Source organism: Bos grunniens, chromosome 2 (genome assembly GCF_055505025.1).
Source record: "Bos grunniens cultivar Pamir isolate PY7600 chromosome 2, Bosgru_T2T1.0, whole genome shotgun sequence".
NCBI lineage: Eukaryota > Metazoa > Chordata > Mammalia > Artiodactyla > Bovidae > Bos > Bos grunniens.
This window is the reverse complement of record NC_141166.1, coordinates 21274803-21290657: the sequence shown is the minus strand read 5'-3', so window position 1 is coordinate 21290657 and position 15855 is coordinate 21274803. Positions and strand designations below refer to the sequence as shown.

The window sequence follows — 15855 nt, the reverse complement described above, 5'->3', positions numbered from 1 at the left end:
TTTGTTTTCTGTCTTTGCATTGTATGCCGTTTCACAGTCCACGCCCTGAAAATGTATTTCTCCCAGAAAGGAGGGGGAAGGACTTACATTTGCAGAAGTAAAGGTATATTCTGTCACTTGACCATATTTACTTTTAACCAGTTCTGCCATAACACCTACTTAAAATTCACACTTTGCATGTTTTGTAAATAGGATCTAGTTGGTTTTTTTTTTTTTTTTTTTTAAGGAATTTTTTTTTTTTGCCTCTTCAGTCTGCACCACTAATTCTGAGTGTGAGAAAGTGTATAGAAAATGGGTTTAGCAAAATGTCTGAAAAGGAAAAATAGTACTTCATTTTGTCCTATTTGTAGTGATTTCTCAAACCCTATTAGATTAAACAATTTAGTTAATAGACATTTTTGCATCCACATTCCAACATTAACACTACTGAAGTCCTGGTCTGGTGTCAGATTTAATAAAATCAAGCTACCCCATGTTTCATGATCACCTCCAATATAATAATTCCTAACATTTTCAGCGGTTTATCTAAAATGTGGGCAAAAATGTGCATTTTTATTTTTATTTTGCGGATGGTTTTCTATAAAGTACATTTTTACTAAGTCTGTGTGTGAATGATTTAAAAAACTACAGAATAAGGTACAAATGTGGTGTATTTAATAAACTGTCAACCAAAGCTGTATTTGTCTGTTGAAAGATTTTATTTCATATTGTGCTGTGTGCTATATTCCATGTCGTATTTCTTTATATGCATCTAAGTCTCCCCATGTCTGGAGCGACTAGTACAGTTAATGACATGGCAGGTAGCGAGTCGGATCTTCGTCCTGGTAGCGGTAGACACTGGTTTTGTTACAGCTGTTTTTCTAATATGTAGTGTCTATAAAGTGATTCAGATAGAAACACCATCAGTTCTGTTGCTTTTTCCGTTGTGTTTAGCTGATGTTCTAAATTTCATGAGATTAAAAGCATCAAGGAAACCAAGTGCTGGGAGCCTTTAATTTCCAAACTGTTTTTTGGTTTTTTTTTTTGTTGTTCAGAAATGGATAGAATTTTACTTAGGTACAGCATTTGCCATACATCTTCAGTATCTTTCTACCAAGACAGTGAGTTTTGAGAAAGGCAATTAGGGAAAATTCCTTAAAGGTGTATTCAGCTGTTCTTTTCTTGCTTCTTCTGTGTCCTTCAAAAAATACTTGGAGAAGGGATTCTTTTCTTTAATTCTTAGGGTTTATCATGAGTTTGGGGACAGTTTTTTTTTTACCCATGAAAGTCTTCTGACTTTCATATTAATAATATCCTTGTGATATCATTCATTATAGCAATTCTCTTTATATGTATATCTCAAGGTAATTTCTGTGAATAATTGAAACTACAAAAATGATTTAAAAAACAGGATGGTCTAGAAATACATCTTAGATATTCAAGCTGAATCTCAAAGTAAATAAAGACGTGATTTCAACAAGCAGAGAATGAAGAAAAGATTTCAGATGCAGGAAGCAGTGGGAGAAAAGGATACAGTTGGGGCCAGTAACCCATTGTTCCGCCTCCCAGGCTCACCAGGGCCATAACAGCTCAGTAGCAAGTACAAGTGCAGCAAGTGTGTTGTGCCACTACTTTCGGAACTCTATTTAAAGGTGGGAGTTTTTCTCACTTCTCAGAATATTTGTTAAAGCATTTGCTGGTTATTTACATTTGGGAGATGATTTTATGAAAATATATTTGCAAGAGAATTTTCCTTCCTTTCCTGCATAAATGTCTGTTATCCAGCTTCTTAATTATATTTGTCATTGAATTTGAACTTTTCTGGCCTCAAGTTTGGAAAAATTGAATTAGTGTAACTGTTCTTTTACTTACAGTTTATGTCAATAAGCAGACAGTCCTGTGTGCACAGCACTGGCTTCAGCAAATACACCACCACAAGCCCCACTGTTAAGAAATTGATAGATTGATGGAGGAGGAGGGAAATAAGGCTCATTAATGAATTAGAGGATTATAAAAATATTTTATGAAGAAGGAACTTGAGATATATGCTGAAGAATAGGGAGAAACTGTTTCAGATCATAGATACAGTAAAAAAAAAAAAATTCCAAAATGAGATTGAACATGGGGGTGGAAGTGAGAAATAAAAAGCAATAAGCTTAAGTGACTTAGGTGCATGTTAGGCTTCCCTGGTGACTCAGACAACAAAGACTCAGCCTGCAATGCAGAAGACCCAGATTCAGTCCCGGGTCAGGAAAATCCCCTCAAGAAGGGAATGGCTACCCTCTCCAGTAATCTTGCCTGGAGAATCCCATGGACAAAGGAGCCTGGCGGGCTACAATCCTTGGGGTCACAAAGAGTTGGACACGATCGAGTGACTAACACTTTCAAGTATAGGTGTATGTTATTGGGGTGGGGATGGAGGGCATTTGTACAGACATGCATTTGCAATTTTAGGTACCAGGGTAGAGATGACATGTAGCCAACCCACCGCAAGTGGCCCATCAGCTTTAAGCATTTAAAGGCATTTAGGTGTATCTGCTATACACCATGGCAGCAGTTTCCACAAGACCAAATAACAAAGAAGTAGCTTACCAGCCGTTTCAGCCAATTGTGCTACATTGTCAACCATCCTTTCTTTTGCCCTCCAAAATGAGAGGCTCAAGTCTCTGTTCATGACCCTGTAGAGAACTGGGGTCATCTCTCAGCCATTTCCAGGCTGATGAGGATTATATACATCGTCACTGACTTGTTCAGTCAAGTACAGGGAGTTGTCACATTTACTTGTGTTTTAATTTTATGACTCTTAGCAGTTTGGCCTTCATTTAATATGCAGTGAGTCTTGGCTAAAAGCTGAGATCTAAAAATAGGATTCATTTATTCAATAAAGTAAGTATTCATAGGGTTGCTATTTTGTATCAGGTACTTACTTAGTACTGACTCTACCAGAGTGAATAAAAGAAACATCCTTGTACCCCGTGCAGCTTATGGTCTTATGGGGGAAAGTGAAATTTAAGGAACAAGAGGGAGTTAAAATGCTGTTGCCATTGCTATAAGTACTGTAAATGAAAGAATGCTGAAGGAGAGAGGATGGGAAGCCCACTTTTCATTAGGCTATTAGGGAAAGCCTCTTAGAACAAGTAACTTGGTACACTGCAACATGGGATGAGATGTGATAACAGTGGTTTTGGTACCTGCTGATTTTTGTTGAAATCATGCACTCTGGGAGCTTTCTCAAGTAGGAGATATTTAATGGTAAATAGGTGTTTATAGGAGCATAGGGAGAAGATCTTTATACAGTAAATTGGTTCAGAAAAAAATGCCTGTAAGCGCTTGATGTCATTGATTGGGGGATGCAGGCAGCTATAGGAATTGTATATTATTTCTAGAATCTTAAGCCCAGTGAATATAATATATAAATAATTGAAATAAAAATGCAGGCATGATCATAATTCATAAAATGGTAGATTTTAAGTTTTGTCTATAACATTTTAATATGGCCAATACACTGTTTGGTTATCCTGTCTTTTGAACTTGGCATATGTATAAGCCAGATTGTGAAAGACTTGATTTTCCCCCATAAATATGCATTTCTGAGAAATAAAGACATTTTCCTGCATAACCATAAAACCATCATCAGGCATAAAAAACAAACAATAAGTCCTTAATAATACCTAAACCAGTCCTTGTACACGTTCCCCCACTTACCCTGCCAAGGTCCAACCAAATGACATAGTCCATTTGGTTGAATCATACCTGTCTCTTTGGTCTCTTAATCTAGAATAGTTCCCTCAACCCATCCAACTTTTTGTTTTCTTTCTTGTACTACATTTTCTTGTTGAAAACAGTTGACTGTTATGTGCTGTCCCACCTTTTGAATTTGTCTGAATTTGTCTGAATATGTCCTCTTTTCTTGGATTTCCTGTATGAGGTCTGAAAACTTGATTATATTCAGATGACCTTTCACACTTGAACAGCTTGGAGGGTTAGGGGCACCAACTTTCTACACAATCAAATGTTAGAAGTGTTAGCTGCTCAGTGGTGTCTGACTCTTTGTGACCCCATGAACTGTATAGCCTTCCAGGCTCCTTTGACCATGGGATTTTCCAGGCAAGAAAATGTGGCTGGCCCTCCATATAATATGCCTGTTTTTTCCATATCCTTGGTTTGACTGTATCCAGGGCTCTTGTACCCACAAATTCAACCAACAGCACCGAAAATCATGTGGTACTCTGGTATTTACTGTTGGGAAAAATCTGCTTCATAAGTGGACCTGTAGAGTTGAAACCTGAGTTGTTCAACGGTCAATTGTATGTATTTATCTTTTTTAATTATAAAGAAATAAAAAAAAAGAAAAATCACATACTTTGACTTCTGTTATAACTTCTGTCCTGCTTACTCTCCCTCGTTTTCTCCACATATGGGAATATAGTTAGAAAATCCAAATAATACACAAGTACAGAAAGACACAAAATAACCAGAAAGCTTCTCTCCACTTTTCTCCAAAGTCAATGACTGATATTTTTCTTTCCATATGAGAATCTGCATTTACTAGCATGCTTAAATGTGATTTGTTTTTTAATTATATCAAAGTTGACTTTAAAAACAACCTTTGTGCTAAACTAACTCATCCACAGCTTTCTAGGTAATGTTCTATTATTGAGCTTCTAAAAGCATGTCTTTTAAATGTTCTCAAATGATTTGAACTAGTATTTCCGTTTTATTGTTACTAAACTACACGATTTGGCTTCTTCTTCGCTTAGAGACTCCTCCACACAGACAGCCAAAGAAGCCGATGATTATCTGACTGAGTCCAAACAGAATCTCGAGAATGCCCACAAGCAGTAGACCTAGAAATACTGAGAAATGGATAATCCTGTGTTGGTTTTCTATAGAATTGAAGTGCAAGTTGTATACTCTCCAGTTATTGGCTGTTGTGTTGGTGATGGAGGGATTATTGGAATCCGTATGAGGAACACAAGAGTCTTCGAAGAACCACTGCAGATCAAAGGATTCTTTATAATTGGCACTGAAAAAAAAGGAAAGAAATGATTTAAAAAAATATTCAGAAATACCACTGATCATCTTGAGAATGCAGCATGACCTCCAGAAAAGGACATGTCCAGTAAAACAGATACTGCTTTTAAAATATCGTGCCCCCCAACAAAAAAAGAAAATACTGTGCCAAGAAACTAGCTAGGATCAGGGTTCCAGAGGATGTACCCTTGTATGCTTAACAGCTGTAAAAGTTTGTTCATTATGTAACTCATCAACAAGCATTTCTAGGGATTCCCTGGTGTCTCAGTGGTAAAGAAACTGCCTGCCAGTTCAGGGGACACAGGTTCGATCCCTGGTCCTGGAAGATCCCACATGCTGCAGAGCAACTAAGCCGAAAACTCAGGCACAGCTGCTGAGCCTGTGAGCCCTAGTGCCCGTGCTCCGCAACAATAGCCCCCACTTGCTGCAACTAGAGAAAAGCCCAAGCAGCAGCACAGCCATAAATAAGGAAAGTGAAAGTGGTGGGTTCCTTCTCCAGGGGATCTTCCCTGACCAGGGGCCCAACCCAAGTCTCCTGCATTGGCAGGCAGATTCTTTACCACTGAGCCACCCAGAGGGAAGCCCTCTGATTTCTTATTCCAACTCTATTAGTAAAGTGAGTTTCTTTGCATTTTGATTCACAACTGTGGTATGCAAATTTTGAGAGACTTTTATTTTTTAACCGTTCAAGATAAGGAAAAAGGGGAGCAGGTTTTTTTTACCACAAAAGTGAATTCTAGTTGTTTTTCATACTGAACAATATATAACTAACAAATGAGATTGTTATTTTCTTTCAGTTTTACCAGTTGTGCCTAGATTAAGGCACAGAACCATTTGACAAGACTGAAATGAACCATTTCCATGTAACTTTTCAGCATTACTTGCTACTCCATGACTTAAACTTTTGACTCATCCCTGTGCCTATAGTGTATTTATATTATGTTTGCATGATTCCACTGGCTGCTGCCTTGTTTCTTTTTTAGGGCTTCATGGTAAGCCTCTATTTTATTTACTTACTTTGTTTTTGTTCAGATTTTCAAAGTAATATATGCTTAGGTTTTACAAGTATAATTGGGCTCCCTCATGGCTCAGACAGTAAAGAATCTACCTGTAATGCAGGAGACCTGGGTTTGATCCCTTGTTCAGGAAGATCCCCTGGAGTTGGAAATGGCAACCCATTCCAGTATTCTTGCCTGGAAAACTCCATGGAGTTTTCCATGGAGTCCATGGGGTCTCAGAGTCAAGACATGACTAAGTGACTAACACTTTCAGCCATTTCGCTACAAGTTTACTTTGATCAGAAGTAGTGCTCCTTTCACTCCCTGAGGGCATCCTTCATTACCATTCTTCAAGGATGAAAGTTTCTGGTGCCCATTTTCAGAAATTTTTTATATACATGCACATATGCTGCTGTAGATTTTTGGAAGACAAGGATAATCCATCTAAGTCTGCTCCTTTTAGCCAAGACCATACCCAAAGCATTCTGAATGCAGTGATTCCTCCATTTCTCTGAGGTTGCACCAGCTCGGATTACTGTACTAAATCCCTAAGACTGTCCATGAAAGAAACATGGCACCAGGTCAGCACCACAGTCTTCTAACCTAATTAGCTGCAGCTGTGTAAGGAAGCAAACAGTTACTCACGTTAAGTTTTTAAGGGAAAATTCACAACTGGAAGTTGTGTTGCTTTGAGAGTTGCAAATGAGAGGGCCCTCCGCGAGAGCCTGGATGGACACCAGCAGGCAATACGCAGCTCCAATGACTGTGATGGCGTTCAGAAGTGATGAAAGAAACATCTGAAAAATAAAGTAGGCACGTTTGCACACTTTATTACACGAGCGTAGTCTGTTGCAAGTTTCAGCAGCATATGTGGTCTTTATCATCCACCGCTGCCATTGTCCAGCTACCTTACAGACCTCGATCTTAGAATCTAGGAGTGATTAGGTGGGACTTACGCAAGAACGCAGAGGGCAAGGTCCCTGCCATTCCATTAGACTCTTCAAAAGATCGTTGGTCTTGGACTTCCCTGGTGGTCCTGTGCTTAGGAATTTGCCTACCAATATAGGGGATACAAGTTTGATCTCTGGTCTGGGAAGATCCCACGTGCCACAGGGCTACTAAGCCTGTGCACCACTACTGACCCCATATGCCTAGAGCCCACGCTCTGCAACAAGAAGTGCACATGCTGTAGCTAGAGAAAGCCCACAGAAGCAGCAAAGACCCATTGCAGCCACAACTAAAAATAAATGATCATTGCCATTGTTTCTGAAAAACCTGAACCTGTATGCTCTACCTGAACCTTGTCCATTTCAGTGGACCACTGCAATGTGTCAGGACCAGAGAGAGACTATAAATAACCAGCAAAGTAACTATAATGCTAGACAAATACCAAATGTCAGAAAAGGTATTTTTAAAAATTAATTTTCTAATTTATGGTTATAAATATGACACTTTTAAACAGTGGCTCTTATCCCTGGGAGCATATTAGGATCACTTAAGGTGCTTTTGAAAAATACTGATACAGAATCTTAGGGAGGGCCACAAGCCATGGCTATTTTTAACATTTTCCCTAGGTGGTCCTAATGTTCCCATCAAGCTGAGAATCATTGCTTTAAAACCTTAGACTCAGCCAGGAATATTTACTGTGATTTCTGGTTTATTGATCTGCTTGCTTCCTTAAAGAATTGTGAGAGGAGTCCTCAGAGTTACTGTGTAACCATTTTCACGGCATAAAGACTGGGAATTTTGGAATCTGGTGGTGGTGGTGTGGATACAAATCTACCTGCTAATGGTGCAACGCTGGCAGTTATTTGCTTTCTCTGAGGATTAATTTCTCAGTCAACAAAACAGAAATCATAAAATATCGATTTTCAGAAAAATAAGATAATGTGCTTGAAAATGTTCTGAGTACAGTGAGAGACTGGAAAAGGAAGTGGCAACCCACTCCAGTATTCTTGCCTGGAGAATCCCTTGGACAGAGGAGCCTGGCAGGCTATAGTCCATGGGGTTGCAGAGAGTCATACATGACTGAGCAACTAACACATACACAGTGAGAGAAGGTTAGTAAATATTAATTTTCTTTACTTTTCAAACTTTCTTTTTTTTTTTTTTTGCTGCACCAAATGGCATGTGGGTTCTTAGTTCCCTGACCAGGCCAGGGATCGAACCTGAGCCCCCTGCATTGGGGGTGTGAGAGTCTTAACCACTGGACCACTAGGGGAGTCCTCCTTTACTTCTGACTTAGTTACAGTCTTAAACAATCTTATACATACCAAAATGTTTGGGGGAAAAAATGTGATGTTCTCTTTTAACTTAACTGCATAAGGACAATTAATATTATGATCCTAGTAAACCAGTCTTTCACGTGCATGAGAAAACTGAGAGTACTTTTCCCTAGGTATTTTATACACATCACAAAAATAATGAGTACTTGAGTATTATGAAACTGATTACAGCTCTGAGAGTGACTTATAAATCTTTCTTTGAAAACCTCTAGACTGAAACTGAAGATTGAGGAAAGGTCCAAAAGCTGGCTCCAAAAATAAAGTTTTACGGGAAAGCAGAAAGTCAAACTTCAGTCTCAGTATTATCGTATAAATCCTCCTAAATAGCACGTGTCTAGGACCAGTCCCGCCACTGGAGCCACACAGTTGATGAAGTTGATGCTGACGCCTCGGCGACCTTGCTGAGGTGCCAGGAACTGCTTCTGCCCTTCTGCTCCCAGACCAGCTGCACTGTGCTCACCCCGGTTTTGTTGTTGCAGCACGCTCTTTTCCTCGCTGCCAAGGACATCGTTGTTGCTGGAATCGCCTAGAAAGTACATCAACAGGAACGATGAATATGATTACTTCCCAGCAGATGATAAAGCAGTAATCTTCACCTTCTACTTACCAGCAGTTGTGGGAAGCCAAGGCTTAAGAGAACAAGAAGGAAGTGTGGCAGTGTCCTTTATCTTGTGATCGCCATTTGGACCGTAAAGATTACAAGGGAGGGCAAAGGATAGGGGATTTCAGGATAGCAGTTTCAGACTTTCCCGTCTACATTTTAACACTACTCTGAGTCACCATGAGAGAGACTTGGACTTTAAATACAGTGAGTTATTTATCAATTACTTTGAAAGGAATGCTTCTGAAAGAGTTGGTTGCATCATCCAAAATTCACTTTTTTAAAAAAAACTATAATCTGCAAGCACTTACCCAATTTCCCTAAAATGGTGTGAGTTAATCCAGCAAGTGTTCAGAAAGGAAATTGATGGTTTTGTCTGCCTGGAAGTTGGGAACTAACAATTCTATCATCACCCTTCTCCCACTCCCAGGGGCACCACCAGCTCCCTCACTCCCCAGACTTGTGATTTGAGAATTATTTTTAGCTCTACATTCTCCTTTCCACTCCTGTGTCCATGGTATGAAATGGTTTCACTTCACGTTGATGTTTAGAAATCTTGTATTACATTCAGTGTCGAATACATACTGCTGGTGAAAGCTATAAGGAATAATGTCACATTCTCAGGAGTTAAGTTCAAATGTTTACTAATAACTGGTCAGTAGCTGAGGTTTCCCTGATGACTCAGCAGTAAAGAATCCACCTGCGATGCAGGAGACATAGGATATGCAAGTTTGATCCCTGAGTCAGGAAGATCCCCTGGAGGAGGACATGACAACCCACTCCAGTATTCTTGCCTGGAGAATCCCATGGACAGAGGAGCCTTGGTGGACTGCAGTCCACGGGGTTGCAAAGAGTTGGACACAACTAAAGCGACTGAGCAGGTACTCAGGCAGTCAGCAGGTATGACTAGAAATTCTTCCTGGAAGAAGTTTTATATCGTTGAAGGGAGGGATGTTGATTACTTCCTTCCACTTAAGAAATTTTAGCCACAGGGTTTTTGGTTTTGTTTCTGTTTTTTTTTTTTTTTTTTTTTTTTTTGCTGTCTCAGCACAGCTGCCCTTGGGTAGTTCTCTGTCCTCCCACTCTTTTCTTTGTAACATTTTGTTGAGTTCTAACAGCATAACAGGCACTGTTATAGCTATTGTGTGTGTTTTAGTTTATTTGCAACCTCATAAAATTCCTATGAGGTTGGTGCTAGTTATCCCCATTTTACTGGGCCAGAAAACTGAAGCCCAGAAAGCTTGAGTAACTTGCCTGAGAAAGGGGGTGGGGGCAGTCAAAGCTGGCCACTAGGGTTCCAGAGCCCAGACTCTTAACCACCCTTCCAACCACACTGGCCAATTCTTAACAGTTCTCTTTTCCTTCACAGAGCTTATTCATTCTCTTCCCTACCACCACCATCACCTCCCTCAGTCATCTCAATGTCCTACTAATTGCTCCTTCCCCCCAATCTATCTTTCCAATACAATGTCTACCTTTATCCTTTCAGAGCACATCTAAGATTGAATACCTTTGTTTAGTCACTAAGTTGTGTCCGACTCTTGGGACCCCATGGACTGGGAATCTACCAGGCTCCTCTGTCCATGGGATTTTCCAGGCAAGAATACTGGAGTGGGTTGCCATTTCCTTCTCCAAGAGAACAGGCAGCTTTCCTACCTTACAAGGCAGCTTTCCTGACAAACTTCACCCTTCTCTGACCGTGAACTGACTCCGAAAACACTTTGTATTTTTATCAAGATTTGCTTACAGACTGCCTTGAACACCAGCATCCTTATGATTCAGAGGGCACATGTATGTATGTTAGCCTAGACCCTCAATTGCTGAGAGCCCAGAAGAAAAGAGGAAAGAAATTTATGCACCCAAATAGGTGCCAGGGTTCACGGGCTACACGTCTTATGTTGTACCTGTAAGTGATACTGCCTTCTGAGCTTAAGGAACAAATTGTTTAGAACAGGAACTGGCAAACAATGGCCTACAACCTCTTTTTTGTAAAGTTTTATGAAAACACAGACATACCCGTTCACTTAACTTTTCATGCTGGTTTGGTGCACGAGCAGGAGAGGTGAATAGTTGTGAGGGAGACTGGCTGGCTGCCAGAACCTAAAATATTCACTACCTGGCTTTTCACAGAGAAAAAAAAAAAGCTAACCCCGATTTAGAAAATTAATTAATCTGTTAAAAGAAAGTCGGAGCAACATTAAATTATAATTTAGATGGATAAGTCATTCCATGTTCCTTATTGATATAAATTAAACTCTGCTAAATTTCTTGAAGATTAACTTATTTCAGAGATGCTGAAAGAGATACATTCATAGTTCCCTTCTCTTACAAAGGGGTTTTATAAATAATAGCTTTTCATATATGAATCCTCACCTTGTTGACTTCTGGCATGTTGACACATCTTTGTTACATTATTACCAGCAATTTGATAACTCATTGTATTTCAAGATTTTGCCCATTCAGAACTTTGGAGATTAGAGGGATTCTTTATAGGATGGACATTGAAATGTGCAAGTGTGTGTGTGTGTGTGTGTGTGTATGACTGAATTATAAATCTTCCAGATTGTCTCCTACAAAAATACGTAATCTGGAGAATACTCTTTCTCTTCAATTCCTAAGCACATTCGAACGTATCAGAGTTTTTGTGAGACTATTTTTCTTGATATTTTTATTTTGTTTTTATAAAGAAAAGAAGTAGCATTGTTCACTTTTCATTATAGAAGCTCATACTTTCATCCAGTTTTAGAAATAAGGCATAGGATTTTATAAATGAAGTCCAGAATAGCTTTAGACCATTACAGCTCTGTTAGAATGCAGATTTCTGGGACTCCTCAAAGTACTTGAATATGAAAGTAACACAAGACCATGGCTCACTATAAATATAAAAGCAGTATTTTGAAAATTCTTATTAAACAGTATTTTCTAATTTGTTTAACGTTCAACAGTTTCTACTTTAAGACTTTAATAAGTGAACTCAATAAATAATCATGATTAAGATTAGGCTTATAATTAACCTATAAAATAAAACAGTCTTTCTATTTTTTAGAAGAAATATTTCAAGGAAACATTTCAAGTTGTTTTTTTGGTGCTTGGGAAAAGAACGTGTATTGATTTTCCATTTAGTAGATAATAAGTGAAGATAATAATATTTGAATACTCTTAGTCATGGTTTCAAAGATGAAAAGATTCGTTTCTGTTTTGGGTAAATCATAAAGCCATAAAATAACTGTATTTTATGAAGTGATCGATGATGAATTCCATACTTTTTATTATTAACGACTCCCTGCAAAGTTCCCTGTTTTTGAAACTAGTTTAAAATGCTGCAGATTAGAACTGGATTTCAAGAACTACGACAAAAGTGCTTATTAATGGAGTGATTTCTTCTTCATTAACTTTTCTGTGTATATACAAGTATATTGAGAGTTCAATATTTTTAACTAAGTCAGTATTTAGATTGATGTAAAGGACACAATTTCCTTTGAAAAAGATATTCTTCCACATTCTATACATGGCCGAGGATCAAGAAAATAGCCTTTCTATCATCCACCTATTTGCTTGTGATCCTAGTCCAGAGTTTGAATCTCTGTCAGTAAAATGTCTATTGAATGCTTCAGAGAGTTGTTGATGCTGTGAAGATGTTGCATCATACTGAGTAATAGCAAGAACCTGGTGTGACAGCAATACATTGTTAGTATTTATTGAGGGTGATAAAGGAAACTTTATCTGGAAAGAAAGTCTAGATTCTCTGAAACAGTTTCATACTTATGTAATCTTTGTATGCTTTGGTTTCCCGGTTACTTGAGTTAATGGGTTAAGTTGTAGATTTTGTCTTTCCCTTTGTCAGCCTGAGACAGGTGATGAGGATTATGGTGCTAATACTGATGGGAAACAGGTTTGGAGTCTGATAAATCTGGAATTGGGTTTCACGCCTACTGTGCTACCTTATTAACATTCTTAACCTTCTCTTGGTCTGTTAAAATACGAATGTTAATAACTACTCAACCGGATTTTTATAGAGTTTAAATAAGATAGTGTAATGTATGAAGTCAGTGGTGTCTGTTTCATATATAATGACCCAACAGCAAGGAGATCGAACCTGTCAATCCTAAAGGAAATCAACCCTGAATATTCATTGGAAAGACTGATGCTGAAGCTGAACCTCCAATACTTTGGCCACCTGATGTGAAGAGCTGACTCATTAGAAAAGACCCTGATGCTGGGAAAAATTGAGGGCAGGAGGAGAAGGGGACAACAGAGGACTAGATGGTTGGATGGCATCACCAACTCAATGGACATGAGTTTAAGCAAGTTCCGGGAGATGGCGAAGGACAGGGAAGCCTGGCGTGCTGCAGTCCAGGGGGTCGCAAAGAGTCAGACACGGCTGAGGGACTGAACAACAACAACAACAACAAAGATTGTTTTCGTGTAAGTCAGGGAATAAGACTAAGAACAGTAACCGATCATCATTATAACACAAATGCACATCCAAACAAGGGAGCTTTTCTCTAGCATTCATGAGACCACCCTTAAGTAGGCCCTCAATGGTATAACAAAAATGAGCCTCTTGAATGCTGAATTTTCCAACTTTAGTTACATTCCCACTTTTACTGATGTGGAAACAAAATCACAGGATAAATGATTTGCTAGTAGTAATATATTGGGGACTCAACCAGAACTGAGATATTCTGCCAGGTCTGAAAACAGGATTTGTTGCCACACCATGGGTCACACCTAACCCACCTACACCAGGATTCTCAGGAAAAGGCATATAAATCTGCATGTATTAAAAGTGCCTGGGGTGATTTATGGCCAGGTACGTTGGGCAGTTCTGCCTTACACTGCTCGGCTACAGACTTCAACAAAGATAGACCTATTAATAATTGTCAAACTTTAAACAAGCACCATGATGTTTGGGTTGTAAGTAAGATCTAAGTCAAAAAAGTCCCTGAGGTTAGAGAGAGCCAGGGTTTCAAGTTCAAAACTTCTTAGGTCAACTCCCCTAGGGGCAGGCAGTGTCATATTCATGCCTCACAATTTTCATCCAGTAGGTTCACTGGGCTTGAAATGACCCTCCCCCTTCCTACTGAGCTCTTCCTGCTCTTGTTATATTCCCTGTGAGTACCTAGAGACTGGGATGGCAAAGGAAAGCTGAGGCAATGAATTCAAAAAGTCTTTACCACTACCTCTGAAGCTTGGGAAAGCAGACTTATATGGGAAGAAGTATTGAAATGGAGCAGCCTCCTATGATCCTTGCCCCTCAGGTCCTCGGCCTGCCTTTTGTCTGTGGAAAAACTTTAGCCAAAGAATAAAGTTAATCAGAGAAGTGGGAAAATGCAGAAACAAAGGAAAACAGTGAAAGGAAACCAAATGAGAACAATGTAGTCATTAAACAGGCTTCCCTGGTGGCTCAGATGGGAAAGAATCTGCCTGCAATACAGGAGACCCTGGTTTGATCCCTGGGTCAGGAAGATCCCCTGGAGAAGAGAATGGCTGGCTGCCCACTACAGCATTCTTGCCTAGAGAATTCCATGGATATTTTAATTCCTTCTCAAGTGCTATAGGTAATATTCTGAGCTGTATTCTGTGAGCTGCCTTATAGATACTAAAATCCCCATCAGGTGGAAAAAGTTAACTACATGGCAACCAGAATGTAGCCATGATATGAACTGCCACAATTCTGAGAACCAGCCTCAAGAAAATTGGAACAAACTGAAACTGAAGACTAATTGTACCTAAAACAATCGAGATGACGCTGGTCAGACCACCAGTGACCAATTTCAAGACGGCCATCAGAGCTGACTGTACCGTAGTTGCATGTAGCCGCCTCCCTCTGTCTATAAAAGCTCTTGCCCACTGATTGTTAGTTTGGGGGAGTTGGATTTTGGAGGCATCCCCCCCTACCCCCCCCCACACACACTCAATTGCTGGCATCCAAAATAAAGAAAAATTTCCTTTCCACCAGCCTGAACTCTAATGGCTTTTGAGCAGTGAGCTGCCAGACCTGGATTTGGTAACAGTATGATACATAATAATCCAACCAACTTTTATCAATGTATTATTATGTTTTGGCCCAAGCTCCCTAGCCTATACCACAGTTCATTTAAATTGCCATTCTTTACTGATGCCAATACAAGTTAATACCATACTCATTTCCCTGCAGTATATCCTAAGCCAAGACATAGCTCACTGCAAGGCTGCAAGGTTGTTTTTAGGTCATCTTCAATATAATAGGCAGGCGTTTCCCCAAACTGAGTCAAATAAATTTCACTCACCATCACACCCGCTCCAATAATTCCAGGGAACCACCATTCAAAGCAGGAGATGGGGTTTTCAAAAAATTGGTCTTCATCCACAAAGTTTAAAATTAGAGGTATTGCGTTGAGAGTTACTCCCAACAGAAGTAGAACCAGCAGGCTGAATCCATTGCAGGATGTCCATCCTTCGCAGCAGGTCATGGTCACCCCCTGGTTTAGGAGAAATCCTGTCTGGGTGGCTGTTTGTCTGGCACTGTTTTACCTTTTGTTCTGTGCCTTCTAGATAAAGCTCGGCACTTATGAAAAAAATGACAGAAAGCAGTTCAGAGTCCAATAGGGCAGGACATTATTATGAGTATTACAGGAAGTAAGGACGATTTTATATTATGATGGGGTGGAGGAGGATAGGTGGAAAAAAATCTATAAGTGCTACTAGATAAATTTATGCATGAAAATAGGCAACAAAAATTTGTTTTAAGATACGCTCTTTAATACATTTCACATTTTACTAGTATGCCATATAAAAAGTAAAATTCAGTTCAGTTCAGTTGCTCAGTCATGTCCGACTCTTTGCAACCCCATGAATTGCAGCATGCCAGGCCTCCCTGTCCATCACCAACTCCTGGAGTTCACTCAGACTCACGTCCATTGAGTCAGTGATCCCATCCAGCCATCTCATCCTCTGTCATCCCCTTCTCCTCCTG

At 39.5% G+C, this 15855-nt stretch overlaps 1 protein-coding gene across 1 annotated transcript; it reads right to left on the bottom strand.

Moving 5' to 3' along the window:
- Positions 1 to 3200: 3200 nt before the first annotated feature.
- On the bottom strand, positions 3201 to 15444 carry TM4SF20 (transmembrane 4 L six family member 20). Its single transcript, XM_086338155.1, has 4 exons — positions 15170 to 15444; positions 8757 to 8822; positions 6657 to 6808; positions 3201 to 5005 (listed from the first exon to the last, which is right to left on the bottom strand). Exons 1-4 carry the CDS (start codon positions 15350 to 15352, stop codon positions 4711 to 4713), a joined length of 696 nt encoding a protein of 231 aa, XP_086194281.1. The 5' UTR covers positions 15353 to 15444; the 3' UTR covers positions 3201 to 4710.
- Positions 15445 to 15855: the final 411 nt, after the last annotated feature.